Below are 21,746 nucleotides of genomic sequence, written 5' to 3' on the forward strand. Positions count from 1 at the left end.
GTTTTTATCTCTTTTTATACGCCCTAAAATCCTGAGATTCAAATGTAAAATTACCCCTATATAAATCCCTGAGGGTATGTTCACACGCACGGTTTTCAGACGTAATTCGGGCATTTTACGCCTCGAATTACGCCTGAAAAAACAGCTCCATTACGCCTACAAACATCTGCCCATTGATTTCAATGGGTTTTACGATGTTCTGTTCCCACGAAGTGTTATTTTACGTGTCGCTGTCAAAATACGGTGCGTAAAAAGACACCCACGAAAAAGTGCATGTCACTTCTTGGGACGTTTTTGGAGCCGTTTTTCATTGAAAAACAGCTCCAATAACATCCGTAAAATACGCTGCAAAAAACGTGAGTTGCTACAAAAACGTCTGAAAATCAGGAGCTGTTTTCTCCTGAAAACAGCTCCGCATTTTCAGACGTATTTTGCTAAGTCGTGTGAACATACCCTTATAAGGACACATCTTGAATATGGAATTCAGTTTTGGGCTCCACATTGCAAAAAGGATATAGGCAAACTGGAGAGGGTTCAAAGGCAGACAACCAGATTATTAAATAGGATGGGAGGTGTCGCTTACAATGAAAGACTAGAGAAAAAAGACGCCCATGTTCACGCGCTTAACAAAAAATGGCTGTAAAATACAGAGCTGTTTTCAAGTGAAAACAGCCTCTAATTTTCAGCCATTAAAGCATCAAGCATTTTTTACGGCTGTTTTTGGAGCTGTTTTTCTATTGAGACAATGAAAACCGTTCCAAAAGCGGCTCAAGAAGTGACATGCACTTCTTTTTAACAGGGAATTTTTTTTACGCTCTGTTTTTAAAAACGGCCGTGTAAAAAAATGCCCCGTGGGAATGGAACGCCGTTTTTTCCCATTGAAATCAATGGGCAGGTGTTTGGAGGCATTTAGCCCCCATATTTTCAGACGTTTTTCTGGGCTTTTACGGCCCGAAAAGCCGTGTGAACATACCCTCAGAGGTGACCTTTTTAACATGTATAAGTATATGTGTGGTCAATACAAAGAACTAGCACATAATCTGCTCTTTCCAAGGACTCTACAAAGAATCAGGGGACATTCATTGCATGTGGAAGAAAGACATTTCAGACCTCAATAAGGGTTCTTTACAGTTAGGGTATGTTCACACAACAAACTAAAAAAAAAGTCCGTAAAATACGGAGCTGTTTTCAAGGGAAAACCTTTTCAGCCGTTTTCAAAGCATCAAGCGTTTTTTTGCGGCCGTTTTCGGAGCGTTTTTTCTATTGATACAATGAAAAACTGCTCATGCACTTTTTTACGCTGCGTTTTTACAAACGCCCGCGTAAAAAACCGGCCCGTTGGAACAAAATGCTGTTTCTCCCATTGAAATCAATGGGCAGATGTTTGGAGGCGTTCAGCTTCTGGTTTTTTTAGCAGTTTTTCGGGGCATTTACGGGTTGAAAAACGGCTGAAAATAAGCAGTGAACATACGCTCAGAGTAGTCAAGCTATGGAATGCCCTGACCCAAGAGGTAGTAATTAAGTCAGCATTTAAAAAAGGCTAGATATTTATTTACTGACAAATGGCATTGAGGGTTAGAACTAATCAAGCAATGAATAGAGGGCGCCTTGTGTGATTTGATCAAAATGTTCGCTAAGAACCTAACTAATGTAAGTAGATTCAGCAGCAATGCATATTTATTTATATTTAGGGCTTATTCGCACGGACCTATATTAGTCTATGGGGCCGTGCAGACAGTTGCGTGATCTTTACGCAGCGTGAGTCCGCTGCGAAAAACTCACGACATGTCCGTTCTTTGAGCGTATTTCGTGCATCACGCACCCATTGAAGTCAATGGGTGCGTGAAAATCACACATGCCACACGGAAGCACTTCTGTGGGACGCGCGTGATTCGCGTAACAGCTGTGAAAAGGATGAATGAAAACAGAAAAGCACCACGTACTTTTCTGTTTACAAACATCCAAACGGAGTGTCATAATGATGGCGGCTGCGCGAAAAGCACGCAGCCGCGCATCATACGGGGCTGACACACGGAGCTGTCAAGTGCCTTTTGCGTGCGCAAAACGCACACGCTCGTGTGAATCCGGCCTTAGTGGTGTACGTGGCATTGGTGTTCGCGGTGTGCGGTCGTTATTTTCTTGTGTGCTGTAATCAAGCAATGAATGACGTATAATTTATTGAGAAAGGTTGAACTTGATGGACCGGTGTCTTTTTTTCAACCTATGTAACAGATGACCTATCTGGTAAGTAGTGGAAAACCCCTTTAATAGGATGCAAAGTGAATGAACAAAAGAAAAATCTAAATCAAATCAATATTTGATGTGACCACCCTTTGCCTTAAAAACAGCATCAATTCTTCAAAATACAGTTGCACACAGTTTTTGAAGGAACTCGGCAGGGATGTTGTGCTAAACATCTTGGAGAACTAACCACAGACCTTCTTTGGTGACATGGCCATACCACTGTTTCAGAGACCAAATCAATGTAACGCCGAGCTGTTCGTGTACCTGAAATGAAGACTAGAGCTGTCTGGCTACCGTACATTATACCACCCCATCATACCGGGAGTGCGACGTTCCCTTGTAAAGGCCTCTTCATGGCATTGCCCAAGTGGTCTCCAGACCAATCTCTAGCTATCATTGGGTCCAAGACCAAAGCGGGACTTATCGCTGAAGAGGATAGACCTCCATTTTAGTCTTGCTGTGCACAATGATAGCCTTTGAGAACGGTGGCGTGTGGTCAATCGGACACCTGTAGCTGGACATCTGGCTCATAACCCAATGTTGTGCAAATGCCTTCTGATGGTTTGTGGCTTGAGATGGGACGTCCAATTTCACTAGGAAGTACAGAATGGATTACTATGTGCCATTCTTCCAATCAAACTATTCATCCGTGCAGAGGTTTGTCTCCGCACACCTCTTACGGTCATTCCCGATCAACAAACAGTGCGGACATCTCGGCTAAGGCACGTAGCGATCTACCGAAGTGATAAACCAAGGCCTCTCAGTTCAAGGATTCTGTCCCTCTCAGTTTGCAACAAGTGGCACAATCATCCCACACCTCTCGATCCAATTTTTGAGGTTTCATGTGGCTAAAATCTTTGCTTTCAATCTGGATTTTATGCCTCTCCCACATGCCAAGGATTGGAGCCATGTGCTTGAAAATCTTATAATTTGCAAATCTTCGAGATACCTGCTACTTCCTCGACTTGCAACACCAAGAAGGGATAGCCGAAAGGTTATGCAACACACACACACACCAAAAAAAATCAATTCAAAACAGATTAGTGTTCTAAACTAGGATTTTATTCCTGTCTCCGTCACATGGTTTTGAAAAAAAATAAAACCCAACAATTAGTGGTGTAAGAATATGAAGGTTTTTCTTGTCATTTCAAAAATGCATGAAAACATTATTACACAATCGTAACATAAAAGCCAGCCCAGGCAGAACACGAACAGTACCGTTATTAAAAATAGTCCTTCAAAGCAGGTATTCTATAAAACAGAAGTTTTACTGAACAGAATTGACCAGAAGGTAAAAAGTAGTTGAAAAACTCCACATTCTATACACCAACTCCGAGATGTAGGCTACACAGCAGGCAATGCAAGCAGCAGTACATTATTTTCTATGGAGGTACCTAGACCTGCAGCAACTGATCTAGCAAGCTGCTTTTCTGCTATTAGGTGGCAGTTGCAGCGATATTTTCTCCCCATAGAAGACAAATTGTGTTGCCTGCAGTGTGATTTGTTACCGAATATTCATTATTTTCTATGAAAATCGATCTGAATATTTCTATGGATCTTTGTTTCCACAGGAGATGAGCGGCACTAGAGCTGTTTGGCAGTCCCTTATGTCAATCCAACCTATTGAAATAACCTCCACCATCAAACTACCTGAATGAGCGCGTTTAGGAGGGCAGATAGCGGTCAGATGAACGTTTAATCTCCGCTTCATCCACTTCTATATTTCCTGCAGTGGAGTTCATAATCCCAAAGTCAGTACCATAATTTTGCCAGCCACCAGAGGCACCTACTGAGCACAGCAGAGCAGGTTTCACGCAAATAAAAGATTAAAACTACCAGTTAAAGTCAGATAAGAATATTTACATAACAATCTTTAGTGCTTTAGTTTATGGTCTAGATTTACAAACAAGTGCAATGATATAGCACAACTCTTGCTGTGCCAGTCCTTAGCCCCACTTATCCAAACACCCTTTTTGTAAAGGCATAGTTTATAAAAATACAAAAAAACGGACAAAACACACACACACACACACACACACACACACACACACACACACACACACAAAAACACACACAAAAACACAACTTTCCACGCAGAAAGGCCATACACTACAATTTCTACTCAGGTTCTCTGTGCCATAGGAGGTACTTTGTACACATACAGGATTTGTACAGTTACATATTGTCCTGGAAGCTCCTCAAGCATTAGAGACGCTAACCAATCCATGCCATGTATGAGTCGCCATAAGCATCATACAATGGCAGTATGTGAGGTTTTGCGTTAGCGAGGACTCATCTGCTGACTGGAAGGAACAGTAATACTGGAAGTGCCCACACACACGAAGTATAAAATGGTGCCTGGCAAGTAGTTCTACTTTACAGAAGAGTATAAAAATTACAGTACTATGAAAAACCCCTGATTCATTTTTTTTAACCGCTATCCATAGAAGATTGCAGGAAAGGGCACAGTATGAGCTTTCCCTAGCTTGAGTTTGGTCTCCTGAGGTGCGAAGATAACGTCACCCTCTGTTCATCCATGCGCTTGGCCTGTGCACGCAGAATGAGACTGAAGAAGTCTTCATCTGGGACGGTGGGACCTTTCTTAGGTGGAGGAGGAGGTGCACAGCGTTGGTCATCTAAGCGTGATCCCTGAAATCAAAAAGAAACATCTCAATTTTTTATTTTTTTTAACTTCACTGTTAGGCTTCGTTCACATCTGCCTTAGGGCTCCGTCGGAGCGGAGCCCTGAATGACACAAATTGAAACCATAAATTTCCGTTTCCATCACCATTGATTTCAATGGTGACTGATCCGGTGCCAATGGGTTCCGTTCGTCTTCGTTTTGCAAGGGTTCCGTAGTCAACTACGCTATTGATTCCGTCAACGACGTAAACAACGGAGACAGACGGAAACAATTGGCACCGGATCCGTCACCATTTAAAATCAATGGTGATGGAAATGGAAACTTTTGGTTTCCGTTTGTGTCAGTCAGGGTCCCGTTCGACAGAAAGCTCTGACGGAACGGGACCCAGGCGCAGTAAACAAAGCCTTACCTAGTACAGACCGATTTAATATATCCCTGCTTGTAAAAGGGCATGTCCTTGATAATAGGGGTGGGGGGGGGGTGACCTGTCTATTTGCCCTGATGGGAGGACAAATGTATTAGCACTGTGTGTATGTGTTGAATATACATTGCTTTATTACATGTACTGCGCTAAATTAGTCGACGAATAACAAAAATAAAAATTCAAAAAAAAGACAAAACTGATAAACCCCTAATTAGCTTATACGATAGAGCTCCAGTAAAAAGAGGATATCTAGGGCCGAAATGTTTTGCTAAAGTTAGTGGTAATGTAGATAAAAACGTGCATTAAATGATATTTTAATGTAGGTTCTATCTTACCTGACATTTAACAAGCATGTCGAAGAAATCATCATCTGGCTCACGATTCTCAGTGGCCATCAGGTGGCCCAGAACGGAGTTACTGTGCTCTTGGCCGATTCTCAGTCCAGGTAGATTGCTGAAGCTGGCCCTCTGATCATCCAACCTCCGACTCTGTGAGCTGGCTAAGAGGTCCAGAAACTCATCAGTATGGGGGGATACAGCAGATGCAGATAAGGCTGCAGAAAATTAATAAAAGGTCACACAAATCACCAAACAGACTGAATGTGAGGATTTATTATATGATGAACTATTGAGTGCCTAAGAAACTTATCTCTTGAGGGTATATTCACACGGCCTATTTTCGGGCCGAAAAATCGGAAGCAGAACGCCTCCAAACATCTGCCCATTTCAATGTGAAAAACGGCGTTCTGTTTTGAAAAACGGCCACGAAAAAGAAATGCAGGTCACTTCTTGGGACGTTTTTGGAGCGGTTTTTCATAGACTGTATTGAAAACCGCTCCAAAAACGACCGTAAAAAAACCCCACGAAAAACGCGAGTGGCTTAAAAAACGGCTGAAAATCAGGAGCTGTTTTCCCTTGAAAACAGCTCCGTATTTTCAGACGTTTTTGAGTTCGCGTGTGAACATACCCTTAGAGAGAAGGCTATAGACAAAGAGAACAGGTATTTTTTAAAAAAATATGCATGAAATAGAAGTTTGTAAATCGCTAGTCTCCGGCAGTGTACGGTTCTGTTCATTATCAGAATTTTTCTCTTAAAGGGATAGTCCCATCTTAGACATTTATGGCATATCCACCGGATATGCTATAAATATCTGATAGGTGAAGATTCCAGTTCTGGAATCTTCACCTATCTCGAGAGCTGGAGTCCCTCAACTTCGTCCAGTGAGGCGGCCGCTGCATCCACGCTGAGACTCAGTGAAGAGATCTCCGGCATTACAGAATCAGCCAAGCTCACTGTGCTACGTTGTGTTCGTAACTCCCATAGAAGTGAATGGGAGAGCGAGAAACCGCGTAGCAAAAAGAGCTCTGCTGTTTCCAGAACATTGGCCACCTTTACACTGAATGGCCATCTCACTGAATGGCTATTATCTTCGGTTTCTGGAAAATGCAGCGTAATATTTCAGTTAACAGAACCTTTGGGATTCAATGGGACTTTTGTGGTGGCAAATGCCTTAAAAAGAAAAAAAAAAAAAAAAAAAAAAAGACACTTTTTTTTATTTTTGTCTCTGTCATGTTAAAAACGCAGTCCAATCTGCGGGCAGCATGTTATAGAGCAGGAGGAGCTGAGAAGATTTAGATGGATTTTTGTGGGAAAAGATTTAGTAGAATTTGTAATTTATTCCTTTAATCCTCTTTCTGGGTTTAGGAGTCCAGTGGGCGGCCCTACTAAGTAATTTGCAGCTATTTCAAAATGCACATTCATACAGGAAAGGCGCCAATTGTAATCATGTTTTCAGTACGGGACAGCATTCCTGAGGGGAAGAAGGGACTCCTAACATCACAGATAAGTATGATGCTAGGATCCTGCTTCCCTGAAATGTGGTCACTCTGGGAAATCCAGCAGACACACTGTCTGTATGTGACAGATCGCACAGACAGACGTCTCAATAAGACCTTACAGCCAGGTTTCCCCACAGTTTAAAGCTGATCGCTGGGCACTTTTTAAGGGGGAGCAATTTGTGGTTTGATTATTCTCAAGAGACCCTTCTAAGGCCTCATGCACACGAAAGTATTTTTTCCCACCCGTAAATACTGGCGTAAATACGGGTCCGGTGTCACACGTATTCGACCCGTTTTGCACCAATATTTACGGGCCCGTGCCTGTAAATACGGGCCCGGTGTCACCCGTATTCCACCCGTATTTACGGGCACGTTTTTGGCTGCAAAATTACACTGCAGTAATCGGCAGCCCCTTCTCTGTATCAGTGCAGGATAGAGAGAAGGGACAGCCCTTTCTGTAATAAAAGTTAAAGAAATTCATACTTACCCGGCCGTTGCCTTGGTGACGCGTCCCTCTCTTCACATCCAGCCCGACATCCCTGGATGACGCGGCAGTCCATGTGACCGCTGCAACCTGTGATTGGCTGCAGCGGTCACATGGGCTGAAACGTCATCCAGGGAAGTCGGGCCGCATGTCGAGAGGGACGCGTCACCAAGGCAACGGCCGGGAGACCGGACTGGAGGAAGCAGGACGTTCTCAGTAAGTATGAACGTCTTTTTTTTTTTTTACAGGTTGCTCTATATTCTGATCGGAATTCACTGTCCAGCGTGCTGAAAGAGTTACTGCCGATCAGTTAACTCTTTCAGCACTCTGGACAGTGACTATTTACCAACGTCGCCTAGCAACGCTCCCGTAATGACGGGTGCACACACGTAGTCACCCGTTATTACGGGAGCCCCATGGACTTCTATGGGCTGTCCGTGCCGTTATTACGGCCTGAAATAGGACATGTTCTATCTTTTTCAACGGCACGGGCACCTTCCCATAAGAAAACGGGAAGGTACCCGTGGCCAATAGAAGTCTATGAGCCCGTTATTACGGGTCATAATTACGACCCGTAATAAACGGGTGTTTTTACGGTCGTGTGCATGAGGCCTAACATGTAGGAATTGTCCAAAGCATAACACTGGTGTTAACAGAGCTAACTAGGAAAATGTTACTCAAGCATATAAACACAGATACTTAAAGCAACTACAGTAAAACTAAAAGGCTGTTCACATCACGTTTTTTGGCCTACGTTTGTCATACATGGCAAGAAAAGCTTCAGACATACATTAAAGGTAGATTGGGGTTAAAGCCTAAAAGTGTCATTCGTCACCCCATAGGTTATAATGGCATCCGCTTAACAGATAGGTCATGAAAAGCTATTGAAAAGCTCATGAGCTATCCAATTTAACGGATGCCATATAGTAACATCTGTCACCCATAGGCTTTTGTTGAATTGTTTGGGGCCACAGCACCATAGGTAAAAGGTCCTTGCAACTAGGAGTATAACACTAGATTGTATCGAGCCAAGGCTCTTTCCTGACATGCCATATCCTTCCCACAGACTGGCTTAAATCAGTTTGTACAAAAACATGTTAGACAAAAAAAAAAAATGGGACAAATCCGGCTCTCCCCTGGGGTATTAATGTTTTAAACGTGGGTGCAACTGATAAATGGTGAAACATGAAGGCTCACCTGGTGAGGTTGTGCTGGATGGTCGGCACAACTCAACTTTCACATATCGGGTCGTAGTGGACCTCTATACATCATGGTTCGCTGGCCTCCGGAGCGGACTCTGGGTATCTGTTCCCTAGGAATAGGGATTCTCCCAGCGTCCAACGAATGCAGAGTGGACTGAAGAAAAAAAAAGCTCCTATATCGAGCGCTCCCGTTGGCGATATATGCACAATCACGATAATGGAGAATAGGTTTCTTTTTCTTATCCTGAACGAACATATAATATGACAAACACTAATAAAAAGAATTGCTACACGTCTCAACCTAGGACCTAGGTTTTCATCAGGTTTATGTACAAAAGCAGTAGGAGAAGACCAAAAAAAAAACAAATATCATGTCCACAATCTCCGAAGAAAAAACCCCCACCAACAACCACAACAAAAATTCCTGGGCCTAGAAAACCATAGAGGATCAGATTAGTCTCCCCTGTTAAATGTAAAGATAAGAGGATTATACAGCAAATACAAAAATGCAATTTGTTTGTTAAAATCATTGGGGGATACAGCACCATGGGACGTCCTAAAGCAGTCCCAGAGGGTTGGAAAGGAAACATTTAAAAGACGACAGCCATGGGACCTGCCTAAGCCTACAGCACCTTGTGACACAGACTGGCATCAGAGGTGGTCAAAGAGTGGATCTGGTAGAACATTATGAAAATGTGCACCGAAGCACAGGTAGCAGCTTTGCAAATCTGAATCCTGGTGCCTTACCGTCCAGGAGGTACCAACAGCCCTAGTGGAATAAGCAGTGACCGGGAGAACCTTTACCCTTGGACCGATGGGCTTACTAAAAATCACAGCCCAGATCTAAAGAGCAATAGTGGCCTTGGAACCTGTCCACATGCAGAGGCAGAGCGAAGTTGGCACAGCCGTCATTAGGAAAGGAATTTTCGTCCTGAGAATCATGAGATGCTCCAAAGAAAGGAAAACCTTTGTCAAGCAAGTGTCGAAGGCAACCCCCAAGAATACGATCTGCTGCATCGGAGACAGGTAAGTCTTGGATCGGTTGATAATCCAACCAGACTGTTCAGAATGCTCTGGAGAGACGTCTCATTGTCCTCCCTCCAGGGAGGCTTGATCATAATATCATCCAAGTACAGGGTGACCAACACCCCCCCTGGTGAGAAGAGGTGACATCACGATGGAGAGAACCTTCGTAAAGATTCTCAGGGCCGTGGCCAGACTGAAGGGAAGCGCCAAAAACTAGTTTTGTCAGGACAGTACCACAAAGTGCTGGTGCGTAAGGCAGATAGGGACGTGCAAATATGCCTCCTTGATGTCCACGTAAGGAAGAAATTCCCCCTGTTCCATGGAAGCAATGACAGTCCAAACAGATTCGATCTGAACCCGAACAAGCATCTCAATGCGCACAAGGTTCTGGATGGGCCGATTGGACAACAGAAAGGTTGGAATAGAAACCCCGGAACCTTTGGTTCTGGGGCAACGGAACGATGACTCCTTGAAGCAGTCTCGATTGCAGGAAAAAAAGGCAGTTGACCTGGTGTGTGACTGCAGAACAGCAGACTGAGGGAGGCTGACAAATTCTATTTTGTATCCAGAGAATACCACCTCCTGAACCCAGGCATCCAAAATGTGAGCGCCAGACATCATTGAAGAGTAGAAGCTTATTCACCCGAGGTAAATAAAGTGGGGGCACACCTTCAGGCAGAAGTGGCCTTGTGGACACCAGCCTTCATTAATGGAGATCGGGGGCGCCTGGAGGGGCGCGCCTTAAAAGAAGTTGGGCCCGGAGGATGTGATGTTGGAGAACCCAAAAAAGGACCAAAGACGCGGACCCGCCTTTTTGGCCAGAGTAGTCCGCTTAGTCCTATTTTGAGGAAGATGGGTGCTTTTGTAACTCATGGCTTCTGAGATTATCCCATCCAATTTAAGTCCAAAGAGAAGGGAACCTGCAAATGTGAGAGCAGTGCCAAATCACTAGACCATGCCTTAAGCCAGGTAGCCCTGTGAATAGCGATGGAAGAAACGGAGGCCCGAGCCACTAGACGGGCAGTGTCAAGGGCAACTTCACAGATAAACTTGGATGCATTAGAGATAAGGTTGAAGGAAGTGGAGTCAGTCATAGGTAAAGCAGTAGCCTTGGCTAAACGAGAAATCTGAGAATCCCCCGCTGGACACCTAACCCATGTGGAAAAGTTCCCGTTCTGAAAGGCGGTATAAAATATCCAGAATCTAGGGTAAGAAAACTTCTAGTTTGAGTGCTTAAGTACAATACCGCCAAGTTCCGAGTGGGCTGGAAAACAGCCTGGGAATACTGAGGCTGAAGAAAGGAAATGGAGTCAGTGGAAGGTGCAGAATCAGAGACCTGAAGGGTGTCACTTACAGCCCTAATAAGTATTTTCACCAAAGGTGGGGCAGAACTCTTACCCACTGAATCAGAGAAGAACCAGACCCAACTTCAGGTAGAGGCGGTGAAACTGAGGAGGAGGGGGAAACTAAGCCAGGCGAGAGGACCTGATTCACTTAAGGGGTCTACCACTAGAGGAAGACATGGACAAAGAGTCCTCATGAGGACAAGCAAAACAAGAGTCCAGGGTTGGGCGGGTAGACATGCCACCCAGGGTGGACTGTGATGTTCGTCAGTTTATCAACCAACCGGAAAATGTAATTAGCCCATTCCGCAGCCAAACCCATCATACCTGTGGTGAGAAATACTGGGGGTTGGCTAGGAGGCCGTCATGCATTGCACAAGGAAGTAGACTGACCACAAAACAAATTCGTATTGCACTTGGAAAATACATATTAAACCGTAAAGTTTGTCTGGCGTAAGGGTTCCCTTTTAGGGTCAGATATGGCAGTAGAGTGGTTTACCTGACTTCACACTAAAAAAGGGAGAGAAAGTTAAAAAAAAAAAGAAAAGAAAATGCAACTCAAACTGCACAGCAAAAGGTACTCTTATTTAGGGAGTAATGGCTGCCTTACCTAGCTGTACTAGAATAACTGCACTGTCTGAGTCCAGCTCTGCTAGGATAATGCACGTTTCTGCAGGGAGTTAGAGTTGAAGTAACATTCACCCTGCTCTCCTCCCAGATGTACTGACCAGCAGAAGCACCCGCTCAGTGTTACCTCTTTTACTAAAGGGGCACTGGTGGGAGTAGTAGAGGTACTCTTTAGGCTGGTGGGTGACAGGGGAGCTGACGCTCTTGTCCCACTTGTCTTCATAGGTAGGTTGGACAGTGTATATTCATATGACACTGTGCGCCCGCCAAGAGGGGGAACACAAGTCAAACCTGTAATCCTAATTCCTCCTAATGAAAAAAAATGAGAAAAAATTCTTGGTAACATACGTTTTTTTATTGGACTCTGGAGGATGGAATTGCCTAGTCTACTACACTATTCCATACCCCTTTTTTTTGCAGTGCATGGACCATTCACACTGAGACCAAAAGGACACTTTTGGTTGTCATCTGACAATGGAGCTTTAACCCCTTCCCGCCGTAAACAACTTTCAGATTACATTTTCGTTTTTTTTTCTCCCCACATTCCAAAAGCTATAACTTTTTCATTTTTCCATCGATATAGTCCTTTGAGGGCTTGATTTCTGCGGAACGAGTTATAGTTGTTTGTAGTGCCATTTATTGTGCCATATAATTTACTAGGAAATGGGGAAAAAATTTGTGGGTTAGAAAATAAAATAAAAAAACAGCGATTCCTCCATTGTTTTTTGCGCTTCGTTTTTACGGAATTCACTGTACAATTAAAACATGTTAACTTCATTCTGCGGGTCAATAAGATTATGGCAATACCAAATATATATAGTTTTTTTCTATGTTTTACTACTTTTACAAGGAAAAATCTAAGTGTATAAATTCTAATTTATTTTGTGACGCCAAATTCTGGGAGCCATAACTTTTTATTTTTCAGACGATTAAGTGATAGGATGGCTTATTGTTTGCGGGCTAAGCTGTAGTGTTTAATATCAAATAATTTTTACATGCGACGTACCCCAAAATGGTAAGTTTTATTCAATTTTGGGTGGATGAGGCGACCAAAAAAAAATAGCGATTCTGGCGGTCACTTTTTTTTTTCTCTTACGGCGTTCACCATGCGGGTTAAATAATGATATATTGTAATAGTTCAGAATTTTACGGATGCAGCAATACCAATTATGTTTATTTTATTTATTTTTTTACAATGCTCTAGGGGGGAAAATGGTAAAAGGATTTTTTTTTTAACTTAATATTTTTTACATGAAAAAAAAAGTAAATATTAGTAAAATAAAGTGTTTTTTTCTTGGATCGCTTGCACTATATACTGAAATACTAATCTATTGCAATATATCTTCTTTCGGATAGGCTTCTGTTAAGCCCTGCCAGAGGCAGGGCTTTATAGGAGCACAAAGATGGCAGACCTGGGGGCCTTCATTAGGCCCCCGGGCAGCCATAACAATCATTGCTACCCCGCGATTGCATTGCGGGGGGAGAGATGAGCTTCTCGAGGGTGTGGCCCCCCTCTTTCTAATTATTTAAATGCTGTGGTCGCTATTGACCGCTGCATCAAGTGGGTTAAAACGAGTGGGATCGTATGGAGCGGGTTCACTCCATGAGCCCGTTCCATACTTCCCGGCTATGATGTAGCCATATGTCAAATGTCAGGAAGGGATTACGGACACGTTTAGAATATACGTCTGGAGATTTCCAAACGTACACGCTAAAAGAAAAAACTTGATGTGAACAGTCCCTAAGACATTTCAGTTATTCTTTGCAGCAGATGTGAGCGTTGTGATCTTTAAACTAGCAATGTTACAGCTACAAGAACCCTCAGGCCATTTACACGGAACATACATTTTCTCATGGATTTTGGAGGAGTTGATGATGCAGCCATAGATACACTCAGGAGGTTCTTGCCCTGTAAACTGCACCTCTGATCATCCATTCGGTTGCTTTGAAATCGACTCAAAAGATCAAAGAATCCTTCATCGCCGATACTGTCTGGGATGGCAGATTTCTGGAAACAAGGGAGACAAGAGTTAGAGCAACATATCCAACAGTCTGAAAATACTTTATAGCATAACCTGTACTGAATCCATAAAACGGTCTTTAAAGAGGCTCTGTCACCACATTATAAGTGGCCTATATTGTACATATTATGATCGCCGCTGTAATGTAGATTACAGCAGTGTTTTTTATTTTGAAAAACGATCATTGACCAATGACCACTTCTGTAAAGCACATAGATGCTACAGCACAGCGAGATCTCACTGTAAATGACAGCTTACAGCGTAATCTCGCGAGACTACGCCTGCTATGCTGTAAATCACACAGACGCTACGGAAGTGGTCAGGATTCTGAATACACTTCACGTCCTGGCTGGAGGTAATGTATATTCATGGTCAGGACACTGCAGTAACGTTATAGTGTGTTTATGTGGCTGCACATAGTGATATAGCTATATCGCTATGTGCTGTGTAAATGAATGGAGAGAAGTGTATGACGCCGATTGGTCAGTGATTGGTCCGCGTCATACACTCATCTGTACAATGCCCACCTGGCCAAAAAGTAAAACACGCCCAGTTGTCCATTGAGAAACTCATTAGCATAAAGCTGATATAGGTCATAACTCATCAAAAATGATCGTTTTTCTAAATAAATAACACTGCTGTAATCTACATTACAGCGCCGATCACATCATGTACAATATAGGCCTCTTATAATGTGGTGACAGAGCCTCTTTAATGATTACATAGTTCTTCAGTGGTGACAACATATAATCTTGCTGTGTACAACGCCACAAACTCTAAACATTTGCTTCAAAGAATTTAAATAAACTGTATATTGCCAGGACATTGATTTGTTTTTTAGAAGTACGTTTTGGTTATAATCCAAATACTGGTGACTTCTATTATGATGTTCATTCTGTGTTAACGGCTCATTACAATGTTCTAAGGCCTCATGCACACGACCGTATTTTTTCCCACCCGTAAATACGGGTCCGGTGTCACACGTATTCGACCCGTTTTGCACCAGTATTTACGGACCCGTGCCCGTAAATATGGGTCCGGTGTCACCCGTATTCCACCCGTATTTACGGGCACGTTTTTGGCGGCAAAATAGCACTGCACTAATCGGCAGCCCCTTCTCTCTATCAGTGCAGGATAGAGAGAAGGGACAGCCTTTTCTGTAATAAAAGTTAAAGAAATTCATACTTACCGGCCGTTGTCTTGGTGACGCGTCCCTCTCTTCACATCCAGCCCGACATCCCTGGATGACGCGGCAGTCCATGTGACCGCTGCAGCCTGTGATTGACCTGTGATTGGCTGCAGCGGTCACATGGGCTGAAACGTCATCCAGGGACGGCCAGGACGTCGGGCCGGATGTCGAGAGGGACGCGTCACCAAGGCAACGGCCGGGAGACCGGACTGGAGGAAGCAGGAAGTTCTCGGTAAGTATGAACGTCTTTTATTTTTATTTTTTACAGGTTGCTCTTTATTCTGATCGGTAGTCACTGTCCAGGGTGCTGAAAGAGTTACTGCCGATCAGTTAACTCTTTCAGCTCCCTGGACAGTGACTATTTACTGACGTCGCGTAGCAACGCTGCCGTAATGACGGGTGCACACATGTAGCCACCCGTCATTACGGGAGCTCCATAGACTTCTATGGACTGTCCGTGCCGTTATCACGGCCTGAAATAGGACATGTTCTATCTTTTTCAACGGCACGGGCACCTTCCCGTAAGAAAACGGGAAGGTACCCGTGGCCAATAGAAGTCTATGAGCCCGTTATTACGGGTCGTAATTACGACCCGTAATAACGGGAGTTTTTACGGTCGTGTGCATGAGGCCTAAAACAGGTTTTCTCAAACTACATCTACTAGGGCCACCAGACACAGAATGTGTCCACTTGCAGTTTCTTCCAATAATATCAGAGGATTCTATATCAGTTTTTTGGTTTTTTTTTCTAAACGGTAACGGTTACCTGATGCAGCAGTTTTTTGGCTGTGCAACATTTAGACCTATGCTGTGAGAAATAAGTCACATTAAAGTCAATGTAAGTCATCCACTTAACATACTGACAAATGTATACTCGCACATATGTACAGAACTTCGTATAGTATAGATAGAACACATATACTTCCAGCAGCAAACAAGATCGGATTACAATGCATACCAACACCTATTTATCGAACATGCATCATATTAAAGGGAAAGTGTCACGAAAAATTTTTTTTTATATATGTTTTGGATTTTAGTATGTTATTAAAATACATTTTATTTGTGTTTTTGTGTTTTACTTTTTTCTGACTTTTACTTCTCTATAGGGGCCGTTCCATTCACAATAGTGTACGCCATCTGTGTGGGAACGGCGCATGCGCCGCTCCCACACAGTCCAAATGGAAAGTCTTCGGCAGTGCGACATCCGGCGCCATTTTCATGTGGACTGGAAGCCGCGGCCGGACAGCAAGATGACTACTTCCGGTCACGGATTCCGTCCATATGTTCCGAAGCAAGGACTAGGAACGGAGGCAGGGGCGGCGGCAGGAGCAGGTAAGTTATGTTTGTGTATGTTCGTGTTCTAACCACTGTATCTAATCCTCCTACACTGTGCATTCGCTCAAAAAATGGCGGCACATAGTGTAGGAGATTGAACATTCGAGCCCCTCCTTTCTCCTGGCACTAGCCAGGATAAAGGAGGGGGGATTGTTTGAGGACGCTAGAGCGAGTGTGTCTTCTCCAATTTTGCAGCATAAAGCAATGAGGTTGCTTTACCACATACCAATGCTGCAATTTTGGGAATTGCTCCCTCTAGTGACCAGCACATGGAAATGTTATAAATTAGAATCCAATTTATAATGTTTCCTGACTTGTGAAAAAAATAACAATGTGTAATAATTTATATACTGTTTAACTAAAAAAAAAAAAAAAAAAATTCTAGCGACACATTCCCTTTAAGGATAGGGCTACAAGGAGACTTTGGCTGCAACACAAGTCACTGCCTGCATCGCAACTAATAAAAGTGAATGCGGCCATGTTGCAGCCTGCTAGTTGCCACGTCATGATAGTCGCAATAACCCACTAGATTTTTTTGCGATGGTCATGTAGAAGCAACCTGTGGGTTGCAATGCGGCCACATTGACTTTCATTACTTGCGATGCAGGCAGCGCGACACAGCGGTCTTTGGCCGTGCAGCCGGTGTCGCAGCAGAGGTTGCTGTGTAGCCAGATAAAATATTAAAAGGAATTTTCTACTTGGTTATCATTGCTCAATTTACTAAAATTTCACATTAAGTTTCTGGTCTATGCTGGAAACAAGTGCTGAATTATTAGACTTTTTGGATTGTGAAATACCATATTAAATGGAATTTATCAACCGTAAAGAAGCAAAATCTTACTACCAACAGCAAAATAACCATTAAAACAAAAACCATACTCGTTGGGAGTTTGTCATCTTCCTGTTGGCCTCTGAAGAGTTACTGGTGTCCTGCAGAACTTTGGATGCGCTGTTCTTAAACTTCTTGCCCTTAAATCTATTGACAAACATGAACTTGGCAGAAGGCTTGGATAGAAGAGAGGTCTGCTTTGCAAGGATCTCACAGTTCCAGTTCTGCACCTGAAGTAAAACATTTTAAAGGCGAAGAAAGTGATTTTATAGAAAGTGATTAAAGAGGCTCTGTCACCACGTTATAAGTGGCCTATATTGTACATGATGTGATCGGCGCTGTAATGTAGATTACAGAAGTGTTTTTTATTTAGAAAAACGATCACTTTTGACGGAGTTATGACCTATTTTAAACTTTATGCTAATGAGTTTCTCAATGGACAACTGGGCGTGTTTTACTTTTTGACAATGTGGGGAGAAGTGTATGACGCTGACCAATCAGCGTCATACACTTCTCTCCATTCATTTACACGGCACATAGTGATCTTATTACATCACTATGTGCAGCCACATACACACACACTAACTTTACTCAAGTGTCCTGAGACTTAATCACTACCAACCAGGACGTGATGTCTATTCAGAATCCTGACACTTCGCTAACGTTTGTGTCATTTACAGCACAGCACATAGAGATCACGCTGGGCTGTCATTTACAGCGTAATCTCGCAAGATTACGGTTGCTGTGCTGTAAATGACACACAAACGTTAGCGAAGTGTCAGGATTCTGAATAGACATCACGTCCTGTTTGGAAGCGATGTCTATTAAGTCTCAGGACACTTCAGTAACGTTAGTGTGTGTGTATGTGGCTGCACATAGTGTCTAATAAGATCACTATATGCTGTGTAAATGAATGGGGAGAAGTGTATGACGCTGATTGGTCAGCGTCATACACTTCTCCCCACAACGCCCACTTGGTCAAAAAGTAAAACATGCCCAGTTGTCCATTAAGAAAGTCATTAGCATAAAGTTTAAATTGTTCATAACTCCATCAAAAATTATAGTTTTTCTAAATAAAAAACACTGCTACATTACAGCGCCGATCACATTATGTAGGAGATAGGCCATTTATTATGTGGTGACAGAGCCTCTTTAAGTATTTATATAGTAGCAGCCACAAAAATCAGAAGGTCAGGACGGTCAGGTGTGGTGTTACTGCGAAAACATATGCATAAATAGGTCACTATTGCTTATTAGTTGTAAATTCACATATTCTAAGAAGTTATAAGTAGCCAAAGTGTTGGAATAAAAAAACAACTAAAAAGATTTAAAATACCTCTTTAAAAATTGGATTATATTATCGACATAACAACCAGGAAACTGCCTCCTAGGGGGATCTTACCCCGCAGAACGAGCATGGTCTCTTAAAGGAACAGTGTCATCACAAATAATTTTTTTATATGTTAAAGATGTTAGTGCCTTAATATAAACGTTTATTTTCATTTGTGTGTTGTGTTTTACTGTTTCTTATTTTTACACTTTTTCTTCCCTATGGGGGCTGCCATTTTTTGTTCCATTTCTGTGTGTGTCGATTAACGACACACACAGACATGGAATACGGCAGCCACAGTCCCATAGGGACTGCGAACGGCTCCCGTCCCATTGACTGCCGTGTACGGCGTCTGTGTGTGAACTGCGCATGCGCCGCTCCCACACAGTCCTATTCGAAATTGGCGCCGTCCGGCGCCATTTTCCTGTGGACCGGAAGTCGCGGCCGGACAGTAATATTACTACTTCCGGTCGCGGCTTCCGGACTTGTGCACATGGAACAGCGGCAGCAAAGGGAGCGGACGGGCCGGAGGGAGCCGCGGCGGCAGGAGCAGGTAAGAGATTTCAATGTATGTTAGTGTTTGTGTGTGTTTACTACTGTATGTAAACCTACTACACTGTGGGTTACCTCAAAAAATGGCGACACACAGTGTAGGAGGTTAAACCTTTCAAACCCCTCGTTTATCCCGGCACTAGCCAGGATAAAGGAGGGGGGGATGCTGAGAGCTCACTAGAGCGAGGGCTTTTAACCCAATGTTGCAATGCTGCAATTTTGGGAACTAGCTCCATCTAGTGACCAAAAATGGGTAGTATTATAAATTAGAAAAAAATTTATAATATTACCTGGACTCGTGCAAAAAAATAAAAAAAATTTGAACAGTGTTTAATCACCCACACACTAAATGTTTAATTTTTAAAAAAAAAACATGTTTTTCTGGCAACACATTCCCTTTAACATCAGACCTGAGAGCACTTGGTTGTTGGTCTGCTATAGTGAGCGCTATGGGAACATACATTCTTACAGCGTGCACGTTTCCAGCACAGCAGATAATACATTAGTGAGAATTTCAGGTCAGTCACCTTATCTGGTGTTAGCTTTACAAGCTCAAGGTTCTCCATGCTGTGCCGTCTGCTCAAACGTGGCCGTGCCCCTGGAAATGCAGGAAATAGGAGTTCTTTGCTTTTCTCATTTAAGACAGACAATCGTACAAAATGGTTAATAATCTGTTCTATAATTGTAGAGGATCTGTCGCCATCTCCACTGCGGATCATGATTAAGAAACACCTCTTACTTTCTCTTTACTTGAGTTGGAGGTGGGAAGGAACAACCATGTAGATTTTGAGGTCTTTGCTAACAAACATTATACACACATGAATATGTATTGCTTGGGCTAGCTTGGTTGGACACGCATGGAGAGTAGCAGCTGCCAGTCATATGGTGCCGCTCCTCAATTGGGAAATCAATGGAATTGGACGGGTAAACTCCAACTGGATACTGGAAGACCATGGACATAATATTGCTAGCAGATCTCCTTACCAGAGCAAGGATCTGCTTCTGTAACATGCAATCCTGGAGGTGATGACATTAATAACCCTTGAAATCATTACTACTATGTAAAAGGTTTAATACTGCACAAAGTGTAAATGAACAACAACCAGATAAAGTGGTTTAAAAACCTTGAAGAAATGTGTTTTTTTATTTTCTTACCAAGTAAAGTGGTTTCTGAATCGGGTACCTCAGACAGCACTGAAGTATTGGTGCTATAACTTAGTCCCAGCACCATCTGTAGGTCAGAGAGGTTCAGTTGTGCGGTCAGCTCTCCATTACGATCACCCAACTGTCAAGACATAAAATAAGGTGTTGGGAAAAAAAATGTGCTTTTTTTTTCTACCATTGGGTGTACAAGCCAGGAAATACTTTTGATGTATACGCTGAAAGTTTCCATAAGATATACCGAGTGTTCTTGTGGCAAGCATTTAGCGGTGTGCTCCGGTAGAAGGTTTTTTTTTTTCTATTGAAAAGCGTAGCTCACTACTATTCACAATATGGAGGGATCACACGAAAAAACACACACCATACAGCATAGTTCTTTGTTTTATTATTACAATGAAAGTGAAAGGGTGACATATGCAACTGTATTGGACATAGTTGCATACATCAGGGCCATACAATCAGCATATACATCCTGACCATTTCCCAAAAAATACACAGACTGTAGGGAAAGAAAAATTAGATGTGAACAGAGGCTAAGCTCGGTCTAATGGAACCAATTACAACCCCTACAATGAGAATACTTCCTGTATCAACAAGGGCTTTCCCATTTTAGACTTGATATGGCCGCTCCCTGGAAATACGGAATTTGTATGTCTATTGGCAGCAGGCTATTTATTATTTCTGGTTTTATATAATGGTGAACCTCATTGTGCTCCGGGGGACATTGATGAAGGAGTGTCATGGAGCGGACCTGATTTTATCATGGCCGCTTGCCATGAAATGTAATGAAAGTTATGGATAAGGCTCGGTTCACATTTGAGTTAAGGTTTCAGCTTCGGACAGATCCGTGATAGAGGAGTTTTTAACAGATCAAAACAAAAAAACAGAACGAATCTCCATTTTCACTGGGTAGAACAACAGACTACACCATCCTGCCCACTAAACACAATTGAAACCTGGTGGAATCGAGGAGAACGGTTGGCATTCGCCATGAGAAAAATTTGCTTTGAAATCAATAAGGATGAGAAGAACATTTCTTTAAATACTTTTCCACCATTTGCAAATGTAAAAATGAAAGGAATACTACGGTAAAATATTTTATCTTTGCATCGGTTTGGAGTGTACACCAGGTAAAAAAAAAAAAAGTAGGGCAGGTGATTCTCTTGCCAGATTATCTTCTCCATTTCAGGCGGCCGTCATGTGATGTGACCCGCACTGTGACTATCCCGACCATGCAGCATATGCTGTAGGATTCAGTGTCACTTTCACTATGCATTCCTAGAAGCCCCATTCACTTAATGGGAGTCTCATAAGAAAGGATAGAGAAAGTGACTTCAGATTCACACAACCGACGCTGTAGGATTCGGACAGCCACAGTGCGGGTCACGTGACATATCAGCAGCCTGGAGAAGATTGTCCGGCAAGTGGATCACCTGTACTTTCCAAGCGGGAGCAAAGATCAAACATTTTACCGGAGTGCTGCTTTATATGGTTT

The 21,746-nt window shown here is 42.9% G+C and overlaps 1 protein-coding gene across 6 annotated transcripts in view; it reads right to left on the reverse strand.

The window, feature by feature from the left end:
* Positions 1–4,603: 4,603 nt before the first annotated feature.
* The window catches only part of GPSM2 (G protein signaling modulator 2), a 60,582-nt gene continuing 43,439 nt past the window's right edge, over positions 4,604–21,746 (reverse strand). For 5 of the 6 annotated variants that reach the window (XM_075833406.1, XM_075833405.1, XM_075833407.1 and 2 more), the window contains 6 exons: positions 20,246–20,375; positions 19,618–19,688; positions 17,259–17,438; positions 13,678–13,840; positions 5,648–5,865; positions 4,604–4,893 (listed from right to left, as the gene is read on the reverse strand). In XM_075833406.1, the coding sequence (XP_075689521.1) occupies positions 4,726–4,893; positions 5,648–5,865; positions 13,678–13,840; positions 17,259–17,438; positions 19,618–19,688; positions 20,246–20,375 (930 nt within the window). In that variant the 3' untranslated portion in view covers positions 4,604–4,725. Of the gene's footprint in view, positions 4,894–5,647; positions 5,866–12,237; positions 12,489–13,677; positions 13,841–17,258; positions 17,439–19,617; positions 19,689–20,245; positions 20,376–21,746 lie in introns of those variants that run through there. The other variant, XM_075833408.1, reaches the window with a different exon arrangement.

This window comes from Rhinoderma darwinii, chromosome 7 (genome assembly GCF_050947455.1).
Source record: "Rhinoderma darwinii isolate aRhiDar2 chromosome 7, aRhiDar2.hap1, whole genome shotgun sequence".
In the NCBI taxonomy this organism is placed as follows: Eukaryota; Metazoa; Chordata; class Amphibia; order Anura; family Rhinodermatidae; genus Rhinoderma; species Rhinoderma darwinii.